The sequence below is a fragment of the Thamnophis elegans genome, chromosome 4, assembly GCF_009769535.1.
Source record: "Thamnophis elegans isolate rThaEle1 chromosome 4, rThaEle1.pri, whole genome shotgun sequence".
In the NCBI taxonomy this organism is placed as follows: Eukaryota; Metazoa; Chordata; class Lepidosauria; order Squamata; family Colubridae; genus Thamnophis; species Thamnophis elegans.
Window position 1 is genome coordinate 100,969,575 of NC_045544.1, and position 22,527 is coordinate 100,992,101.

General features: G+C 41.0%; 1 protein-coding gene across 1 annotated transcript in view; it reads right to left on the reverse strand.

The window, feature by feature from the left end:
• PYGB (glycogen phosphorylase B) overlaps positions 1–22,527 on the reverse strand; it is a 61,692-nt gene that overhangs the window by 14,482 nt on the left and 24,683 nt on the right. Inside the window, exons 2-10 of the mRNA XM_032216513.1 lie at positions 18,850–18,951; positions 14,832–14,910; positions 14,053–14,156; positions 10,680–10,811; positions 7,263–7,374; positions 5,453–5,535; positions 4,616–4,759; positions 3,460–3,552; positions 2,270–2,416 (exon numbers count right to left, since the gene is read on the reverse strand). Coding sequence (XP_032072404.1) covers positions 2,270–2,416; positions 3,460–3,552; positions 4,616–4,759; positions 5,453–5,535; positions 7,263–7,374; positions 10,680–10,811; positions 14,053–14,156; positions 14,832–14,910; positions 18,850–18,951 — 996 coding nt within the window. The remainder of the gene's footprint in view (positions 1–2,269; positions 2,417–3,459; positions 3,553–4,615; positions 4,760–5,452; positions 5,536–7,262; positions 7,375–10,679; positions 10,812–14,052; positions 14,157–14,831; positions 14,911–18,849; positions 18,952–22,527) is intronic.

A 22,527-nucleotide genomic window follows, 5' to 3' on the forward strand; every position in this document is an offset into this window, starting at 1 on the left:
TTGCCCACCCCTTCCCTGCCTCCCGCCCGCTCCAGTTGCCGCAGCCAGGGGTGGGGGCTCGGTGCCTGAAGTCTCTTGCCTCTCTTCCAAAATTTCGCCAACGGGCATCGGTGAAGCACGCTCTTTCTCTTCCTCACAAAACACATTTCCTTTCCCCCCACGCGTAGCTATTGGTGATATGGACTCTTGGAGGCTGCGCTCCCGGGTCGCGTTTCCTTTTTGCAGCCCACGAGAATGCCTGGTTCTGAGCCTCAAAAAACGAGAGTTCTCTTAAGGCTGCAAAAAAGGAATATACTTTGGTCCTTGAAGCGCTTTTCCTGTTATTTGGACATTATATATATACGTACGTACATACGTACAGTATGTATATATGCATGTATGCATGTATGTATGTATGTATGTATGTATGTATGTATGTGTATATATATATATATATATATATATATATATATATATATATATATATATATATATATATATGTCTGTAGTCCATAATATATATATGTACGTACATACGTACAGTATGTATATATGCATGTATGTATGTATGTGTGTGTGTATATATATATATATATATATATATATATATATATATATATATATATATATATATATATCTATAGTCCATAATATAGTGATGATTTAAAAAAAAATTAGTTGAGCACATGGAATCTTTTTTCTTTTAGTATATTTTGGAGGTGGGGGCCCACTTTGTTATTTAAGATAGTATCTCCTTTTATATATGGTAGTGAAGATACCTAATACTCCCACCCCCTATTTCCCCCACGACAACCTTGTGAGGTGGGGGGGCTTAGATAGAGTGAATGGGCTGAATACTGTATTCTTTTTACATTGCTATCCTCTGGCTTATTTAATTTTGCCCTTGCTCTTTTTATCTTTGACCTTGATTAATTCAGCTGTTTATTCCTTAAAATCTACATACAAAATGGAAGGTGGGATATGATTCAGGTGTTGAATTGGGAAGGTGGATTTAAAAATTATGTTTGTATTCCCCCATTTTTGCCCCCCCTACCCCTGCGCGCGCTCAGCGGGCCACGGTAAAATTATCAAAGGCTGACTGGTCCGCGGCGATAAAAAGGTTGGGGACCACTGCCCTAGAGAAACCAGCTCCACCAGAGTTTTGATGACCCATCATTTCGTACTCCTGAACTGTTGCAAATGCAAAATTTGAATATTGTACCTCTTAACAAAAGACATCAAGATCTATTCAAGGATGGTATCAATTACACTGAAAAAGATATGCTAAGCTATACTAACAAAGATATCCTTATATGTATTTACATCAGGGGTGGGTTGCTGCCGGCGTTGCTGCCGGTTTGCTCGTGCGTGCGCTTTGCGTTGCTCGCGCATGCACAGTTCAACTCAAATTGTTCTGTGCATGGGCAAGAATCATTAAAAAGTAATAAAAACCTTGCCGGCAACAGCAGCAGAGACCGGGTAACCGGTTCGGGTGTGTGTGGCCAGCCTGGGTCGCTGCTGGTTCGGGCGATCTAGGCCAAAATCCACTACCAGTTCACCCGAACTGATGCAAACCGGTAGCAACCCACCTGTGATTTACATGATCAACTCATCAGCTTCTAAGCCTGACATTTTTGGCAGGGCTACGTGCACTGCTGCTTTCCAGAGTACTATCAGCATCAGTGAATTGTGGACACTGTAACACAAGAAATATGAAGGTAGCAGATGGATGACTGATGTTGTTTTACTGATTGTTACAAGATCACAAGAATCTGAAGTCCAAATACGATTGATTCTTCCCATGCTATTATTCTGTCCACTTGCTAGAGCTAAATACTGGCTCTTTGCTATGCAGCAAGGTGGCCAGAGAATGCACAACATGGCATAAAAAAGATAGCTAAACAAATTCAATAAAACTGCTATGTCTGATGTATGTTTTCATTCAACTACAAGACACAAATTAAGTCTCTTCTGGTTTGCCATTAGATATCTCAGTGAGCTTCATCTGATGCTAGCAACATAGGATCACATACTTTAAGCATCTACCAGCAAAATAATGTTCAAAACCACACAAAATGAAAAAAAATACTTTTAAAATGGCCAAATTCTTTCAAGTCTGAAGATTTTAATGACTTCACATGAGGTTAGTGAAATCTTATGAGAGCACTAGGACTTTGCAGTATCTTGAGCCTTCCCTTCCTTTCTCTGGGCTGCTGTGTGAGACTGCTAACCTCTGGTATCCTCTCTCTGCCTCTCCCAAGTCCTTTTTTTTCTCATTTAGATGACTTACATCCAAATGCTTTTGGTTGATAATGTAAATGATCTCCAGATGCCTGGGCAGGAGCTTCTCAAACATAGACACTGGCCAGCGCTCCAGGGCCTCAGGCAGCACTGTATGATTGGTGTATGCACAGGTTCGTTTTGTGATTTCCCAGGCCTGGAACCAAGGAGACAAATGAATTAGTGTGAGTAGAAGCAAATTCTATGGGCTGAAAATAAATGGTTGTAACTTCAAATAGCATTAATTTCTGATATTTGCCATGGAGATTACACTGGTGCTGAGTTGTAACTTATCAGTTGCAGCCTTGTTATTAATGAAAAAAACACACATTCATGAAATTGAAATTCAATTGGTGATGGTACTAGAGCTAAGTAGAGAGCTTGATGTGTTATAGGAGTACCTCAATCATCGCATACAGAAACAAAACCTGTCTCTGTGTCTAGTTGTTTTAGAATGCAATGCCCTGTAGAGGTATCCCAAGGGAAGGAGTTGAAACACTTTATGTCCAGAATGTGAGAGGTCTGTAGATAGTTTCTTAGCCCACTCTCTGACCCATGTAATATTTAGGTCCTCAATAGAAGGCAGGCTGGTTGCAATTATTTTTTCTGCTTTCCTTACTATCCGCTGAAGCCTGTTCTGTTTTGGTTGCTGCACCAAACCAGACAGTTGTAGAAGCACAAATGACAGACTCAATAATTCCATTGTAGAACTGTGTTAACAACTCCTGGAGCAGTCTGAATTTTCTGAGTTGATGCTGATGGTTCTAATGCTACAGGTGTCCATTTCAAACTCTGGAATATTATAGAACCCAGAAACTTGAAGACCTCTACTGTTCATACCTGTGTTGTCTAGTATAGTAAGAGGTGGTAGAATAGTAAAATTCCTCCTAAAATCCACTCTCATCTCTACAGTTTTAAGCATGTTCAGCTCCAGATTTTTCCGGCTGCACCACAAGGCCAATTGTTCAATGTCCTGTCTACATGCAGACTCATCGCCATCTCAAATGAGACCAATAACTATTGCATCATCAGTAACTTTAAGAATCTAGCTTCTCACCATCCTGGCTAGAAATTCTGGAAAATGCAATCCCATGATATCTGAAGTAAATCAAGTTGAAGAAGGAGAATCCGCTGGCAGTTTCTGAAAAAACTTGTAGGGGATCAAAAGCTGTTTCTTTCCTGCCTCCACTCGACTCTTACCTTATCCCACTCCATCTGTTCAACATCAACAAAGATTCTCATGAGCTCAGGAATGGAAAGCGCTGGGTGAGTGTCATTTAGCTGAATGGCAACCTGTAAAATGGACAACATAAACCTTAATATGAACATCTCCATTATTTCCATCCAGAAAAAGTCCAGTGAGTCCATGGAGCACAATGGAAAATCTGGTTTCATTTTATGCTGATGGCTACATGGTGACCCCAGACCAGCTATTCTAAATTTCAATTCCTCGATATAAAAAAGAAAAAAATATTAAGGACTCTGGGGGAGCTACAGGGTTTAGTCATACATAATCTGGGCAGTGGCCATGTCTTGGATTTGATATTTAATCAAGTTTTAAAAAATAAACTTTTAATCCTGATTAAAAGTAAAGCATCAGAAAATATGCTAAATAAGTATTTAGGCTGCTACTTAGAAAGTTTTTTTCAATTGTTCATTCATTCCAAGAACATAATCTGCCGGATTCCCGGTCTGTCCTTTTTTTCCTACTCTTGTGCAACCATATCAGTTCACTTTTCTAAAGATCTTAACTATTCTTTCCAAGTTGTCACAGCAGGAAAAAATAATAATATACTAAAATGGCATGCACAATTTTCTTTTGAAAAGTAAACCTGAATCCTCATCCAATTATGCAATTTGGAGGAAGATGAAAATTAAAATAGATAAAATATGTTATCCAATTTTCATTACTGGTGCTTATTGCTGAATTTGTGTTTTGTGAATTTGATACTGCATTGCAGAGTTTCAAAGCCCTTCATTATTCATGATATTCAACTTACAAGGTCCAAGATAAAGATGATTGGTAAAATTTATAAAATCTGATTAAATCCATAAATTCTTTTGGAAGTGTTTGCTAATATAGAATTTATCAATAATTTCTTGTCCCTAAACCATGTAAACATCATGGTATTAAATAACAACAAAAATAATGGCATAATTCTATGAACACCACTAATAGTACTATAAAGATCAGTCCAACAGGACTTCAGGATATTCTAGTATTAAGCAACATTCGGGTTTTATTTTTCTTAATATCAAAAGACTGCCAAAGTCTAAGAGAAAGAGATAAAGGTATTCTTTAAAATTAAAATGATTTATTTCAAGATTTGTACAAGCCTTCATGTAAAATGTTCACCTTGTCTGGGAAGGTTTCAAAACAGGTCCTCACTGGGTCACGGCATCCAAATTTGGAAGACTTGAATCGTCGTATGATGTCCTGGAGAGTGGCAGCTACCACAAAGTACTCCTGCTTCAGACGCAATTCCTTTCCTTCAAAAAACTTAGGAACACAGTGGGGAAAAGGGGGTTATATTAGTCTATGTCAGAAGCAGCACAATGAAGATACCAAAAGAAAATAGGCTAATAATGGCAATGATCTGATCGTAGGGATCGTAAAAATCAAGCTCCTTTCCAGGGTGAAAGAAAGCAATGAGATGGACTTTGCCAATCAGGTTTAATCTTCAGTGGTTTCCCTATCTCAGGTCCATATTTTATATAATAGGCATCCTTCTTTTAATAAGTTTTTACAGACGACAAACATTCACATGGACATTTGTGGATCAGCACTGATCTTAAGAACATGGAAACACTCTTAATTTCTTCTGAAAATAAATGGGACTTTAAGGACACTTAATTCTCCCTGCATTGTATATCTAGTGACCTTGAATTGAGTATAGTCAGGTAAAAATACTATCTGAGCAGAGGAAACGGTTACTACAAAGTGGTATGTAAGTTTCACTCTCCTACTATAGCCTCTGTATGTCTTCTTCCACCAGGAGTGGCTTTTTGAAGATGGTGAGAAGTTCATCAGAGAAGTGGAAACTGGTGGCTCCCACACAAAACACAGAAACAAATAGTTTTTCTAAGACAGCAGAAAAGCAGCCAAATAAAATCCACAATTTACTTGTGGCCAAAAGAGATTTAACGAAGCACTTAAACTGCACTTACATGGCACGATGCAGCAGATACTTACATTATCATTAGGATACAACACTCTGGATATGTTTTCTGCTAGGTTTCTATCCAACACAGCTTGGATATAATCACCAACATTAACTATGGAAGAGAATGAAGATATATCTCAGAGTAGTTACTTCAATGAAATGGAATACTCCAAGAGCTGTATGTGTTTATCACTACACAGCAGTCATTTCATAACTTCTCCTAAACCTTTACCTTTATTCAGTGAGATTTTTAAAAGTTTCAACTTGTAACTCAAATTCAACAGGAAATTTATTTACATTTATTTTGAATGCAAAGTAAATGTATGGATTCTTTGCTCAACTGTCTGTCTAGCTCTCAAGAGTCTTACTCTGGAATTGGATGTCACCATCTTTTTTATTTTGGAAAAAATAATGGATTGTACATTTCTAAGGAAGTGTGTAAAAGACTTTCTGGATGTTTTCAGTACATCAAGTAATTAGTGTGGCTTGGTTCCAGAGGTTAAATGAAGCTTTCTTCATTGTGTTTATCTACTTTGATGTGTTCTCAGGGGAAAAAAATAGGAATACCAGCTACCAAATGGTTGCTTTGCACACGTTTTATTAATTTACTGGATGTGTAATACTTTTTTCTTAAGTAGGAGCTAGGAGCAGAAATTTGAGCCATGATGACTGGAGTTTAATGCTTCTGCCTTCATTGCCCCTTTTAAATTATCCCTCTCCAAACCACCCTGCTGTAGAAAAGAAACTGCTTTTAGTGGCAATAACCAGCTTCCCTTCTTTTGTGGATAACAGAATTGGGAAGCGGATTTTTATCAAGGGACAAAGAATCATGAGCCTCTTATTTGCCAGATTTGTCTTTTTGTTTTTTTCCATGACTTCAGTTGAGATAAAAATACTTTTGCATATGCATACATATATATTCTATTTCTATAGAATAGAAATATTTCTATAGAAATAGATAAAACTGGACCCAACTATATGTTCTATTAACATTTCCTTTTGTATAGCAGATACTGAAGAGAAGAGGTTATGTCATCTGGGTTGAACATACTTAGAAAATATATAGAGACTTTCTTTTCTACATGCTTAGATTCTAAACGGGTAATGTGTAGGTATGAAAAACTTTAACATAGAATAGAATAACAACGAATAACAGAGTTGGAAGTAATCAAGCCACAATCAAGGCCATTGATTATCCTTTTTTCCTGTTTTATGTGGAGACAAATGATTCAACAAAGAACCTGAAATAACAAAAGACTATGAGCAGCTAGGCATGAAAACAAAAGAAGTAGGAGCACAGAGAGTTATTTTCTTCTGTACTTCCAACATAAGGTCAACAACCAATGAGAGAATGGAGAATTTTAGAATTTTAGGAGAATTTTAAACTACTGGCTTGAGGGATGATGCCACTGAGAGAAATTTCGACTCCTAGATCATGGTCTACATTATCTACATGAAGGGCTTCTGGAAGGGATTGGCTGCATAACAAGAACTAGGAAGATTGTGTTTGGAAAATAACTGGCTCAGATTATCTAAAGAGCTCTAAAGGGCTTTAAACTAAAATTTGAAGGGTAGGGAAACTAATCATTAGGACCCAATCTCAAACATAAACCCCAAGAGAACCAATCGAACAATGAGGTAGGTAGTGATGAGAAAGAAGGGGAACTCAGATATAAAACAGGAGACAGAGGGAAAAATATGCAGGATCAGTCATAAAGACTTAGATGCCTATACACTAATGCTCAAAATATAAGGAACAAACAGGGCAAATTTGAATTTAAATAAATAATGCAATAAAGAAATACTGGAAGAACTTTATTCATTATTAAGAGTACGTACATTCCTCGAGGTTGAAATCATTGGGTGCCTTGGCTGACCACAGTCTCATGGTATTAACTGTATTGTTCTTGTATCCAGGAACAGGTGTATCATAAGGCATGGCAAGAATAACCTAATGTGGAGCAAGAGATTAAATAAAGATGGGCTAACACAGTGACATAAAAATGATAATAACCTGTAGATAAAGGGCACTGCAATTGTTCACTCAAGTGTACCTTGCTCATTTTGTTTAAAAAAAAATTATTTACAATTCTAGACAGGCTAGCTTAATATATTGCAAATAATAACATGAGACAAATTAAAAAAAAACAACAGATATTAAACAGCAAAGTAGACTTTTGTATCCTCAAAAGTAAAGCATTCCCAATAGAAAAAGCAGAGGAGAAAAGAAGATAATTCATGCCTTTCTTTAACTTGGCATTTAAGGAAATTCAGTACTGGGGCTCCGCAGGTCTTGTTAGGCAAGCATTTGACAGAACAAAGAAGGATCTGATGTTCTTTAACCTGCAAAGGAACTTGGCACTCAGTCACAGATGTTATTAAATGAAGCTTTCAGAGAAGACTGTTCTTTGAAGGGGCTGGAAGTGAACTTAATTGTGTAATTCTCTCCACTCTTGGCAGTTTAGCAACCTTAACTTTCCTCTCTCATGGTCTCCATTATCTCCTGAGGAATGTCTTTGCAAGCAAAACAACATAAAGAACAAAACCGCGACTAGGTTTCATGCAATACACTAATTTAGGGCTACTCCAAAGGATCAGAGTAAGCTACAACGCAAACCCCAGATCCCTCCACCCCATTCTCTGTCCTCCTCTCTCCATCTAGGGTTGCATTTCCCATCTGCTCTATGACCCACCCTAAATGCTGCCCTCTGTCTGGGTCATCTTTCCTACCCACCCACTCTTTCTTCTTTCCATTGTGCCCAATTGTTTTTTGTGCTTTTTCATACAGCTCTCCCTGTTAATGTCCTCTTTCTTGGCTACTCCAAATTCCTTTTGACATGGAAAAGCCAGCCTTTCCTGCCAACCAGGTCTGATTCTTTCCAGTCTATTCATTCTCCTCCAACTGCCACTTGCAACTCTCTCTACCCTCTGCCCAATCAATCTAACCAGCATGCACAACAAAATGTATACGCATGCACACACACATACACACACACAAAACTTCACTGACCTGCTTTCACTGTTTTTCCCCAGCCTCCCTGTGATATGCTCACTTATTCGCTTACTTATAGACTGCAGGTTCTTTGTTCCTTTCAAACGGGGAAAACCATGTTTTTTTTTTTCTTTAATGGGGACCACGAGACCAAGACTATGGTTTTACAGTCTCTTCTACTTTACTTTTTGTAAAAACGAAACCACGTCCTTTTTTCTGGGTTGGAATGAAGAAGCAAGCTGCTTCTTTCATTTGTTCCAAAGCAAACAAAAAAGTTGCTTGGCTTTTGCATCAGTAGAAAAGTTTTGAAGTGGCAGCTTCTTTTTTTAGTGTAGTCATCATAATTTCTTCTAAAATTTGTAATACAATTTAAGAACAAATATTAGATTATAAAGGAATAATGTTAACTATAAAAAATAAAGTATAAAGAAATTCAAAAGAAAAAAGAAAAAAATAAGTAAAAACAAAAATTAGTATAAGATGCAATTAAAAAATAAATTTGTGCCCTCAGCCCCTTTTAAGAGTATGGCTTTCAAAAAGTGCCATAAGCCCAGTGCAGCTCTTTAGTTAGCAAACATTAGGTATTATTCCATATATTACTTTATTATTGAATAAAGCTTAAATATTTAAATTCATACAGCACATTAAGCCAGAATAGAACAAACCATATTTTAATATAGCATGATTCCAGGACATGTTTTCATTTATGTTTTAACCAAAGCGTATCTGTGTGATACAGAATGGTGGTTTGCTGGCTTGATCCAACCAGGCTCTTCATATGCACTTAAGCCACATGCAGTAATTTGTTACACTCAAGTGGCATAAAACTATTTGTAATACACAATTAAATAACTGTGGAAGACTATTGAAATCAGGATCTAGTCCTGACTGACACATGCTTGACAAGTTGTTTTGTCCAATTCTGATCTACTTCATGATAGCATGAAGCTGCCAGCATTCTACAAATGACTTGATTTAAAAAAAAAGACTAAACACCCATGGGAAGTTTATGGCCTAGTCATGTATCTCCTAACAAGTGAAAAATTAAACACCAAATAATTACAAGTACTGTACCTATGGAAAATCGTGTATTCCTAAACAGTTGAAAAATGGCACCAAATTTCAGTTTCAAATGCCTCTCTAGTCATTTGTTTAGTCAATCTCTTTAAGGAGCACTGCTGTTTAAACCAATTATATGCTGCTCAGCAACAAATGTGGAACACCATGGCCCATTTGTCTATGTGGAAAACATAAGAGAGGCTGCAGCCATAACAGGTCCAAATAAGGTTTGCAAGCAGAGAAGCCCATCTTTTAAATTGCTCTGAAGGCTCCTCATGTTTGCAAAAGCTCATGCTGCAACAAATCCATTTGTTTCTAAAGTGCCATAGGATATTCTGCCTTTAGAACTCACTTGGCATTCAGAAAAAATAAGAGAGAATCTGTTCTTTTTAGAATTGAAGAATTATCCAAACATTTGGATAATTAAAGACTTGTAATCTCGAATCAGCTCCCATTCTTTGCCATGTCATGGTGTTTTCACACACCTTTACAAAGGTGTTTGCAGTGTACTGAGTCCCTTGTTCTTCTACTTGCGTAACAGGGTTTTTCTCATTTTTTTTCTTTTTTCAGGTTAGTGACCAAAACACAGCTTTACTAATTTGATGTTCTTACATGTTGCCTATACTCCTCGGGGATTATGGGGGTGGTATTCTCAACATATCTGGAAGGTACCAGATAATGGCAGCAAATAAAATCAAATCTCTGCATCAATTGCATGGAATTTGATCTCATTTGAATCAAGATATACAATGAATTGATGAAACAATTCATACGTTTCTGCAAGCATTCATATACAACTACAATTAACTTTGACTCAAAACTGATTCTCTCTGATTCCCAAATGATTTAGAATGAAATTAACTTAAAAACTAGAATAATTCAAACTGCATCCTTGAAACATTCCTTGTTGGCAAAGCTATCCAGGCAGCATTTATTGTTCTTACCTCTGCTTTTTTTGATGCTTCCTCTGATCATTACTCTACTAAATGGCTATTTTCACCCAACCCTTCAATATGAATGGTAACCCAGCAAACTGGGAAAGTTCTACTGGTTGATTATCCTTGTAACATGGATGACAGGTAGACAAATATTAATTGCTATTGCCAAAATCTCCAAATCCAAGACTGCTACCATATAATATATCCCTTTTGGCTATTTTGCCCTTGTAATTAATGGCTTCACATATGTAACTTTAAAAGCTATACCTGAGTATCAACCCATTTAACCCCATTAGGGGTATGATCTACTCGACCATAGAAATGTACAGGAAGCATGTATTCAGGGCGGGCTTTTTCCCAAGGATTGCCATAGCGCAGCCAATCATCAGCTTCTTCCACCTAAAACAAGAAGAAATGAGTCACAAAAAATATTGTCTTCTTTGACCAATGAATTGTGATTAATGAACAAGAGCTTTTTCAACAGCTGAATGGAAGTGGGGGTATCCTCCCCAGCAGGGGTGAGTTCCTGCCAGTTCTAACCTCTTCTATAGAAGAGGTTCCACAAATCTACCATGCCATTTAGAACCGGTTCCAGCTTCCTCCCACAGCCCGTCCGCACCACGTTTGCCCTGCCTGTCACTCACTGATTGGCTGGCTCACCAATTGCCCGCCCACCTCTAAGAGTCCTATCTAAACCTTAAAGTCTTAAAGCTGTCAAGTTTGAACAACTCTGGGTTTTTTTCCTAAAGGGTTAGGGGTGCAAGGATCTTGCAACTTTACAGCTTTAAGACTTGCATACTTCAATGCCAGAGTTCCTGAGCCAACATGACTAGAGGAGGAATTCTGGGAGTTGAAGTTCACAAGTCTTAAAGCTGTCAAGTTTGAACACCCCTGGGTTTTTTTTTCTAAAGTGTTAGGGGTGCAAGGGTCTTGTAACTTGATACAGCACTGCAGTCATTCTGGTGCCAAATAATGATCTTTTTCATTTTTCTAATCATTCTAATTTTAAATATATATCTTTGTTTTAATTGTCATAATTAATGCATTGGTAAATATATGACTATGAAAAAGAAACTTTATTATGCATTTGTTGATTTTGTGAATGTATAATAAACATAACTGAACTGCTTATAATAGCAATAGTAATAACTCTTAGATTTATAAGCTGTTCCACAGTGCTTTACAGCCCCCTCTAAGCAGTTTACAGAGTCAGCATATTTTCCCCAACAATCTGGGTCCTAATTTTACCGACTTCGGAAGGATAGAAGGCTGAGTCAACCTTGAGCTGGTGAGGATCTAACCACTGGCAGTCAGCAGAATTAGCCTGCAATGCCGCATTCTAACCACAGGAATTCTTTGCCCAAATAAAGAAAGTTGAAAGTTGATTCCTAAGTGCAGTAAGAGTAGCATATGATAGAAATAAAGTATGTATGAGAATGGATGGAATGTTTAACAAATGGTTCAACACTGCACATGGATTAAGAAAAGGATAGGTGATGTCTTGGAATAAATGTATGGTATAAAGGAAAGCTTCTTGTGTTGTTAGAGATGGATCAGTTGGGGACACGAGTGTGTGTGTGTACCATTGTATGCCATGTTGTTGACAGAGAACCTGAATGATTTGTAGCAAACATTAGAGATGATTTTATGACACGATGAGGAGAATGCATTTGAAAATCAGTGTATCTGACTCCAGCAGATACATCTGACAAGGAACTTGGAATGAACAATTGCCAGTTGTACATAAATGGCAAAATATAAACAAGAATATGTATTTATGTTTCTTGGTAGAATGTTTACAAAAAATGAAAAAATGAATGGAGAAATTTTAGTAACTGCACGTTTGTAGCAATGTAGTGGGTAGAAATGAGTTATGATGTGAGGAATAAATATGGGAAAAAATTAAAATGGCTGCATTTAACAGCATCTTCAACAAACCCATTTGTAATGACAGTATCTTATACATTTCTCAGTGCACGAGCTATGACAATTTGGAGGATAAAATCTTAGAAGATGCTGCCAGCATTAATTTTATTATATTATGGTTCCTTAGTTCACTTAGATACTGTATTTTTCGGAGTATAAGACGCACCAAGGTTTGAAGAGGCAAATTAAAAAAAAGTTTTTGCACTATGCAAACCTCTCAAAAACATCCCATTTTTCGTGAAAACGGGCCCGTTTCCCCCCCGCAAAAAGGCACGAATAGCCTTTAGGGGGCTTGCAGGGTGCTCTGGGGGGGGGGGAACGAGCAAAAAAACGCCCTGTTTTTCGCAAAAATGGGTCCGTTTTTTGTAAAAAAAAGGGTATGGATAGCCTTTAGAAAGCTTAAGGACTGCTCCTGGGGGCTTGGGGTGTGTGTAAAATGGCCCTTTTTTGCTCATTTCTGTTCTCCCCAGCCTTCAGGAGCTCTCTTAAAGTTTCCTAGAAACTATGCAAGGCCATTTTGGTAAAGGGGGTGGGGTTTCGGGAGACAAAAAAATGCTGTATTCAGTGTATAAGACACACCCAGATTTTCAGCCTCTTTTTTGAGGGAAAGAGGTGCGTCTTATACTCCAAAAAATATGGTAGCTTCAAAGTCTGGCATCATGATAGTAGTATTTTATGATGCTAGCAATCCTTAGGATAACCTGTTAAATATGGGGAACATCAGGCTTTTCCACAAGATTTCTCAAAATTGCCCTTATGGACAATACTTCACCTAGGATACTGGTGTTCACCAAGCTGCAATCAGCTGCTGCATCTAGTGCTTACAACTGGCAATGCTATCTATCTACAAGAGCTAGTTGTAAAATATGTTTTGTGGGCCTATGTAAGGATACGTCAACCTATAGTTGCCTCTACAGGTTTATTTTAGTTTATATTAGTTTGATAGCAGACCCGCTTTCCAGAGTAACCTTCACTGGATGTGTTCAAGCTGAATCTATGGTCCTGCACTGAGCTGAAGGTTCGACTTGATTACCTAAGCGGCTCTGTCCAAACTCAATGGTGTTATGACTTTTAGTCAGCATGGCCACTTCACAGGAGCTGCAGAAGTTCTGTTACTAAATGATGTGGTCACAAAATATGACATCGTGTGATTACACTGCTTAGCAATGGCAGTTCTGGCACTTCCACTTGCCATCATTAAGCAAATCCTGTGCCCTTATTAAACATGATCTCACATGGTCAATATTTGTGAGCCCTTGACAGCTTCCACAACTGACGTGGCTTGTTAGAAGCTGGTAATGAAGATTGCAAAGGGCGATTGCAAGATTGTGGAAAAAGGCAGCACATAATTGCAAACCGATTACTAAGTGCCTGGATCACAATGTCATGACGGTCCTGTTGTGACCACTGCAAGTTCAAAGATCAGTCATAAGTACCATTTGTTGAGCACCATTGAACTGACAGTGAACTAGTGGTTGTTAAACAAGGATTACCTATATAGCCTTTGTCTACAGATAAGATTTGACTTCAATTTTGAGTATCTATGATTAAAAGATTCTCAGATAGTAGACTTATGCAACTGACATTCCTTACTACTGTTTTTTCCTAAGGCTTTGGAGAAGCTTTAGCTAACATCACAGTCCTCACTCAAGCTTGATTATCGCTTGACATTACCTGTAAAGACAGACAGAAATAAAGGTGATCTTTCCCTCACCTGCCAGCCATTGACAATCTTTTGATTAAAAATGCCGAATTCATAGCGGATCCCATAGCCATAGGCTGCAAGCCCCAGTGTTGCCATGGAGTCCAGAAAGCAAGCTGTTATGGAAAAGAACCAACACATGTTATTGCCTGACAGAAATCAACACCCAGTTAAGCAGCTCTCACTGATACAACTCAGTGTGTTTGTTTATAAGACTGCACAGACTCCCCCCTTACAAATGAGGGAAGGGAGTGGAAGAGTGGCTAAGAGATTGAGCTAAGGAAACCAAAGGTCTTTATTTCAGCTCTTCCATGAACTCACAAAATGGCCTTAGAAAAGGCACTTTTTCTCAGCCCCAATCCCCATATATTCAGGCAAATACTGTCGTGTTTCAGAATTGTTATGTAAAGATTTTTACTAGGTAAAAAAAATCAACACTTCAATTCATATAATATAAATTCTATAAAGAGGGTTTTTTAGGCTTTGTATCTGTATTGCAAACAGCTCTCCATTTCATCATAGCTTGTTATAGTTCCCCGCAGAACCAATCTAAGTGCAGCCATGCTGGCAAAGTCTGACAGTGCAGAATTCAGCTTCTCACACCCACCCAGCAAGATGCTTAACAAGGCAGTTGGTTAACTGAGAGCCTTTCCAACTCTGCATCCTATTTTATTAGTGCTATACTCCACCTCCTCATTTTCTCTGAACCCTCTAATCACCCCGACTGCAATACAAATGGTCTTCCTCCGTAGAAATGTACTGGCATCTTCTCGTCAATGGTCACTGCTCACCTGCCAGACGCCCAAGTCCCCCATTGCCAAGGCCAGCATCTTCCTCAATCTCTTCCAATTCTTCTAAGTCAAGGCCAAGCTATTGAGAGGAATAAGCAAAAGACAGAAAATACCATGAAATGTAAAGTTTTCTACTTGGAATTTGCAATTTCTTTCATTCTAGCCTTCTGTTAAACAACTCTGCTTCTTTCTGATCTTGGAGTAAAGTTAATTTCTACACTCTATAATTTAGATTGGATTTCTATGTTTTTTATTCAGTGGCATTTTTTAATGCCACTGAATGAATGAATTAAAATCATCTCACTTCCAGTGTTTGTCCCTTTTCTGATAAGATTTAAAAAGAGGACACGGTCTCTCAAACTCTGACACATTTCCTGGGCAAAAAGACCTCCCCCCCCAAAAAAAAGCTAAACAGGTTTTTAAAGCACCTTTTCATTGGAACTATTTAAAATATTTATTACTGTATTTTTCGGAGTATAAGATGCACCTTTTTTCCTCAAAAAAGAGGCTGAAAATCTGGGTGCACAGCATTTTTTGCCTCCCGAAGCCCTGCCTCCTTCACCAAAATGGCTGTGCATACCCTTATGGAGGCTTTCAGAGACCTCCTGGGGGCTGGGGAGGGCAGAAATGAGCAAAATATGGGCCATTTTTGCCCCCCCAGCCTCCAGCAGCACTCTATAAGCCTATGCATGCACCTTTTTTTTTTGCTAACAAACGGGCCCATTTTCATAAAAAACAGGTCATTTTTTGCTCGTTATTGCCCCCCCCCCGAGCACTCTGCAAGATCCCCCCCCCCCAGGCTATTCATGCCTTTTATTTGAAAAAAACCCAGACCTGTTTTTGCGAAAAACAGGCCGTTTTGGGGAGGTTTGCATAATGCAAATAGGGAAGAAAATGGTAAGTGAGCACCTGTCTACCCTAGGTGAGTTCAAATCACCAGGACCGGATGGATTACACCCCAGGGTTCTGAAGGAACTGGCAGATGAGATCTCAGAACCACTGAACTATATCTTTCAGAGATCCTGGAGCACCGGGGAACTGCCAGAATACTGGAAAAGAGCTGATGTGGTTCCCATCTTCAAAAAAGAGGAAAAAAATAGATCCAGGAAGCTATAGACCTATCAGCCTGACCTCAATACCAGGAAAGATTCTGGAAAAGATAATCAAGCAACGAATTAGTGAACACCTAGAAGTAAACAAAGTAATACCCAAAAGCCAACATGGGTTTATCAAAAACAAATCATGCCAGACTAATCTTATTGCATTCTTTGACAAAGTGACAAAATTAGTGGACCAGAGGAATGCCGTCGATACAGTTTACTTGGACTTCAGTAAGGCATTTGATAAGGTAGACCATAACCTACTACTAGATAAAGTAGAAGAATGTGGGTTGGACAGCATCACCACCAGATGGATTTGTAACTGGCTGACCAACCGCACTCAACGTGTAGTAATCAATGGAACTGCATCTACATGGAGGGAAGTATGCAGTGGAGTAGCCAAGGGTCTGTTTTAGGCCCACTACTCTTCATCAATTATTTGGATGAGGGAATAAATGGGGAACTCATCAAATTTTCAGGTGACACCAAGCTGGCAGGAATAGCCAACACTCCAGAAGACAGGCTTAAGATACAGAAGGATATTGACAAACTTGAACATTTGGAACTATCTAATAAAATGAAATTCAATGGTGAAAAGAGTAAGGTTCTACATTTAGGCAAGAAAAACAAAATGCACAGATACAGTATAGGTGATACCTTGCTCAATAATAGTAACTGTGAGTGGGATCTTGGAGTCCTAGTGGACAACCATTTAAATATGAGCCAGTAGTGTGCAGCAGCTGCCAAAAAAGCCAACACAGTTCTAGGCTACATAAACAGAGGCATAGAATCAAGATCATGTGAAGTGTTAATACCACTTTATAATGCCTTGGTAAGGCCACACGTGGAATACTACATTCAGTTTTGGTCGCTATGATGTGGAAAAGATGTGGAGACACTAGAAAGAGTGCAGAGAAGAGCAACAAAGATGATTAGGGGACTCAAGACTAAAACATATGAAGAATGGTTGCAGGAACTGGGTATGTCTAGTTTAATGAAAAGAAGGAGACATGCTAGCAGTGTTCCAATATCTCAGGAGTTGCCACAAAGAAGAGGGAGTCAAACTATTCTCCAAGGCACCTGAGGGTAGAACAAGAAGCAATTGGTGGAAACTAATCAAAGAGAGAAGCAACTTAGAACTGAGGAGAAATTTCCTGACAGTTAGAACAATTAATCAGTGGAACAACTTGCCTCCAGAAGTTGTGAATGCCCCAACACTGGAAGTCTTTAAGATGTTAGATAGCCATTTGTCTGAAAGGGTATAAGGTTTCCTGCCTAGGCAGGAGGTTGGACTAGAAGATCTCCAAAGTCCCTTCCAACTCTGCTATTGTATTGTATTGTATTATATAATCTTTCTCCTCCTTTTCATCTAGATCTTAATTGCTCCCTGCTTATATTGCTAGCACTAAGTTAGAGAAAACAGTCAGAACTGTTTCTAGTGGAAACCTAATATGGAGTGACATGACGTGACGCAACGTGACGAGGAAGGGAAGGGAACGTAATATGGAGTGATGTGACATAATGTAGAGAGAAAGGGAAAGCGAAAGAGAAGAAGCTGAATTTTCTCCTAGCACCACTAATAGCTTTAGATCCAATTTAAATTAGGAAAAGCTGCTAATTTTCACACCTCCAGAATTCTTGTGTTCAGACCAAGAATGATCATCCTCTCTTCCCTTTCAACTGCTTTTAACCAAAATCTAAACTGTCAGGAAACCCGATCATGGATCTCATAAGTCTATAGTTTGGATTGCTGATAGTACCTTGATTTTTTCATTTTCCATGGTGAACGTTCTCAGCTTGATTTCTTTCCAAACAAAACAACTTCTCCTTACCCAGAAAGAAAATCTGGCTCTTTGTGAATTTGATAGCAAGGTAACTGTCCAGGGCTAAATCACATTAGTAGCTCTGCCAAAAGGCCTGCAATCCATGAGTCATGCTGCATTCAGCAATAAACATTTAAAGATGTGTTATGGGCGGATTAGACAGAAACCTTACAAGGCTCTAGAAAATGATCAGGCTCTTTATTAATATAGTTTGCGTCCAGACATTAAACAGATAAGAGTATTGTGATGAGAGTGAGGAAAAGGGAGGGCGGGAGGGAGAGGGAGAGGGAGAGGGAGAGGGAGAGGGAGAGGGAGAGGGAGAGGGAGAGAGAGAGAGAGAGAGAGAGAGAGAGAGAGAGAGAGAGAGAGAGAGAGAGAGAGAGAGAGAGAGAGAGAGAGATAATTGGGCTGTGTGTACAGTGTAGACATTTGTAGCTCTTATGTTATCTCTAAATTTAAAGGAATGTGATTGCTAATGATTTGCTAATTTCCTTCGTTTCGTTCTGTATCTTACAGATTCTGAGTTTAATTTCTATTCTGTGATCACTAGAACCAGAGGAAGAAAGCTTTTTAGGAACTCACATTCACTCATATTTGCAAAAGGATGTACCTATGATTCTCTGGTATTATAAATCCTTTAACCTGATTTGCTGAATCATTATAACGACTCCTATATGCAGACCATCCTTTCGTTGTGAAATTATTGGAATTGAAATTATTTTCCATTAAAAATAGGATTACATAGTTAACTAGATTTAATCTTCAAAGCTGATATTATAAAATTAAATACTATCTATATAATGATCAGTTATCACCCAAACTGTTTTGTCAGTTCATTGCTTTCCACTCATCAGATCAATGCCCCACTATTTTAAAGGCTCATGGCACATGATCATATGTGTAAAAGAATCACATATATATTTTATATTTTCCTGAAAACCTAGGAAGCAAAGCTTTTCTAAAAAATACAAAAACTGAGACTTTCTGAATTTTAACCTCATTTATGAACTGTCCATAAAAATATTACAAACACCTCCTGCTTCCTTATGTACACAAACTGAAGAGCACCAGTTCAACCTCAAAGATGGAACACACCTGATAAATAGCTTCATCGCAGGCATTCTGCAGACCCAGGTTCACCATTGTATTCTGAAGTGTTCGGCCCATGTAGAATTCCAGAGACAGGTAATAAATACGCTAGGAAACAAGAGGGGGAAAAAGACAAGAGTTTATATAATCTAATATGTTTTGCACCCTGAGCCATGAGTAGGCGACAACTCCATTTACGGTATATTATAGAAACCATACAGAAAGCTTAGGAAAAATATCTGTGATATTTGTATCTCTCCTATTTCATCCTATTTTTGAGGTCAGTGGGATTGAGAGATAATGGCTAGTCTAGACTTAACCTATGCTTTAGTGGGGATTTGAACCAATGTCTCACTAGTCTCAGCCCAACATTCCAGCCAATATATCACACAAACTCTACTTTGGGACGACCGAGAAAGTAATGATGCAACCCTTCATTTCATTTTTGCCACAGGATTATTGTATATTCTGTACTGTAGATTCCATAAAAGCACAGGATTGCAGCTACATTTCAGCAACCTGGAAAAATACCTTCCCTGCATATATGTTCCCTCTATGTGTCTGTGCATGTGTGTATGCATTGTGTGGGTGTCTGAGAATCTAATCAGGTCAGGTTTGTATGTGCTACCTTTTTACACGGGTATTCCTATGTTTTACCCTTGTTTCATTTATGTGAACTGGTATGTATGTGTATCCTGGGAAGGCCAGAGTTGACTGCATATGCTCCATTCTGAGTGACGTAACTGAAGGGGCTTAGAAAGGACGTTGGTCTTACCTGAACGTCTATTTTCTGATGGGAGGAGGGAATGGTCACACGTGGGTTTTATCACAGCCTTAGGGTTCGTAACTTAGGAGTCCTCCTGGATCCACAGCTGACTCTCGATCATCACCTATCGGCTGTGACCAGGGGGGCATTTGCCCAGGTTCGCCTGGTCCGCCAGTTACGACCCTACCTGAATCGGGAGGCTCTCACAACAGTCACTCGAGCCCTTGTGATCTCTAGGCTGGAATACTGCAATGTGCTCTACATGGGGTTGCCCCTGAAGTGCATCCGGCGACTGCAGTTAGTCCAGAATGCAGCCGCGCGAGTGATAGTGGGCGCACCGCGGTTCGCCCACGTTACACCCATCCTCCGCGAGCTGCACTGGCTACCTGTCGATCTCCGGGTGCGCTTCAGGGTACTGATGACCACCTTTAAAGCACTCCATGGTAGTGGATCTGGGTACTTGAGAGACCGCCTTCTGCCGATTACCTCCCTCCGACCGATTAGATCGCACAGACTGGGCCTCCTCCGAATTCCATCCGCCAGTCAATGTCGACTGGCGACTACACGGAGGAGAGCCTTTTCTGTTGCAGCTCCGACCCTGTGGAACGATCTCGCCGTCGAGATACGCACCCTCACCACCGTCCAGGCCTTCCGCGCAGCCCTCAAGACCTGGCTCTCCCAACAGGCCTGGGGATAAGTCCTTAATTTGCCCCACCCAAGTGTTGAATGTAGAATGCATGTTGTGTTTTTACTACTTATCTTGTTTTCATATCGTTTATTGTGTATTGTTCCCCCTCCCTAATGGTTGTAAGCCGCCCTGAGTCCCCTCAGGGAAAAGGGCGGCCTATAAATTTTAATAAAATACCTAAAAAAAAAAAAAAGCCTGATTGGTCCAAGACTGAGAGGAAATCTATAAATACCGGTGCCTGTCCATTGCTAGCCCAGATTCTCAAACATGAACGGTACAACTGAAAAACAAGAAACAACAACACAACAACCCCGGGAAACACCCCCCGGGCCCTCCCCTTGGCCCCAACAGACAGAATTCAGGGCGGGTTGTGACCATTCCCTCCTCCCATCAGAAAATAGACGTTGAGGTAAGACCAACGTCCTTTTTCCAGAATGGGAGGAGGGAATGGTCACACGTGGGACATACCCAAGCTAAAGTCCCAGGGAGGGAGAACAGAAACTCTAGGGCCCAAGGGGAGCCTCAGCCGCCACCCCCTGTAGAACCCTACGACCAAAAGACGCGTCCGCAGACGCAAAAGCATCCAGACGATAATGTCGGATGAACGAGGTTGGAGTGGCCCAGGTAGCCGCCCGGCAGATGTCTTCAAACGGGGCCCTCGTGGCCCACGCTGCCGAGGTCGCCGCGCTCCTGGTAGAGTGCGCCGTGATGCCCGACGGAACCGGCTGCCCTGAGGCCACATAGGCCTCTGAGATGGCCTGACGCAGCCAACGGCCGATGGTAGCCGAGGACACCCTCGAACCCAGAGCTCCAGGTAGGAAGGAGATGAACAAGGCCTCCGACTTGCGGAAATCCTTGGTCCGCCGGAGGTAGATCCGCAAGGCACAGCGGACATCCAGACGATGCCAAAGACGCTCCCTGTCAGTGGACGTACTCAGGCAGAAGTCGGGCAGGACGATCTCCTGAGCCCTGTGAAAGGGGGTATTTACTTTAGGGACGAATGCCGGGTCAAGGCGAAGGACCACTCTGTCCTGGTGAAAATGACAGAGGTCGTCCTTACAAGACAGGGCGCCCAGCTCGGATATACGCCGTGCGGAAGTGATGGCCACCAGGAAGACCACCTTCAGTGATAAGAAGCGCAAGTGCACCGAGCGGAGAGGTTCAAACGGAGCTCCCGTTAAGGCCTTGAGGACAAGCGGAAGATCCCACGTGGGGAATCTATGAACGGGGGGAGGCCTGAGATTTGCCGCCCCCTTGAGGAACAGCTTGACCAGAGGAGACTGGGAGAGAAGAAGACCCCGCCCCCCCAAGACCGAGGACAGAGCCGCCACTTGGCGTCGCAAGGTGTTTTGCGAGAGCCCGTCCTCCAGGCCCTTCTGAAGGAAATCCAAGACGTTGGGAATGGTGGCTCTGTCGGGAGAGATGCCCTTGGGGGAGCACCAGCGGACGAACGCCGCCCAGGTGGAATTATAAATGCGGGTCGTCGAGGGACGACGGGCCGCCTCGATGGTGCGAATGACCCCGGAAGACAGATGAGCCCCCCTTAGAAGCTGCTGTTCAAGAGCCAAACGGTCAGCTGAAGCCACTGAGGCTCTGGGTGAATCAGGGCCCCCTGCCGTAAGACCACCTCCCCTTGCGGGATCCTCCATGGGGAAGTCACCGACAGCTGAACCAGGTCCGCAAACCAGGGCCTCCTGGGCCAAAACGGGGCCACCAGAATGACCAAGGCCCTTTCCGTCACCACCTTCCTGACGGTCCCCGGGATGAGTGGAATGGGGGGAAAGGCATAGAGAAGGCCCGGGGGCCACCGGCTCCTGAGGGCATCCGTGCCCTCCGCCGAGCTGGATTGGAAACGGGAGAAGAAACGCGGGAGTTGTGTGTTCTCGGGAGACGCAAACAGGTCCACCCGGGGGGACCCGAACCGACGACAGATCTCCCGGAACAGCGACGGGTGGAGTTGCCACTCGCCGTTGTCCAGAGTTGCTTGACTGAGCCAGTCCGCCTGGACGTTGGAGAGTCCCGAGATGTGCTCCGCCACCAGAGACTGCAGGTGTTTCTCCACCCATGACCCCAATCGCAGAGCCTCCAGCCAGAGGGCTCTCAAGTGGGTCCCGCCCTGACGATTGATGTGCGCCTTGGTGGCCACATTGTCTGTCAGGAGGAGAACATGACTCCCTTCCACCGAGGAGCGAAAGTGACTCAGTGCCAGACGCGCGGCCTTCAGTTCCAG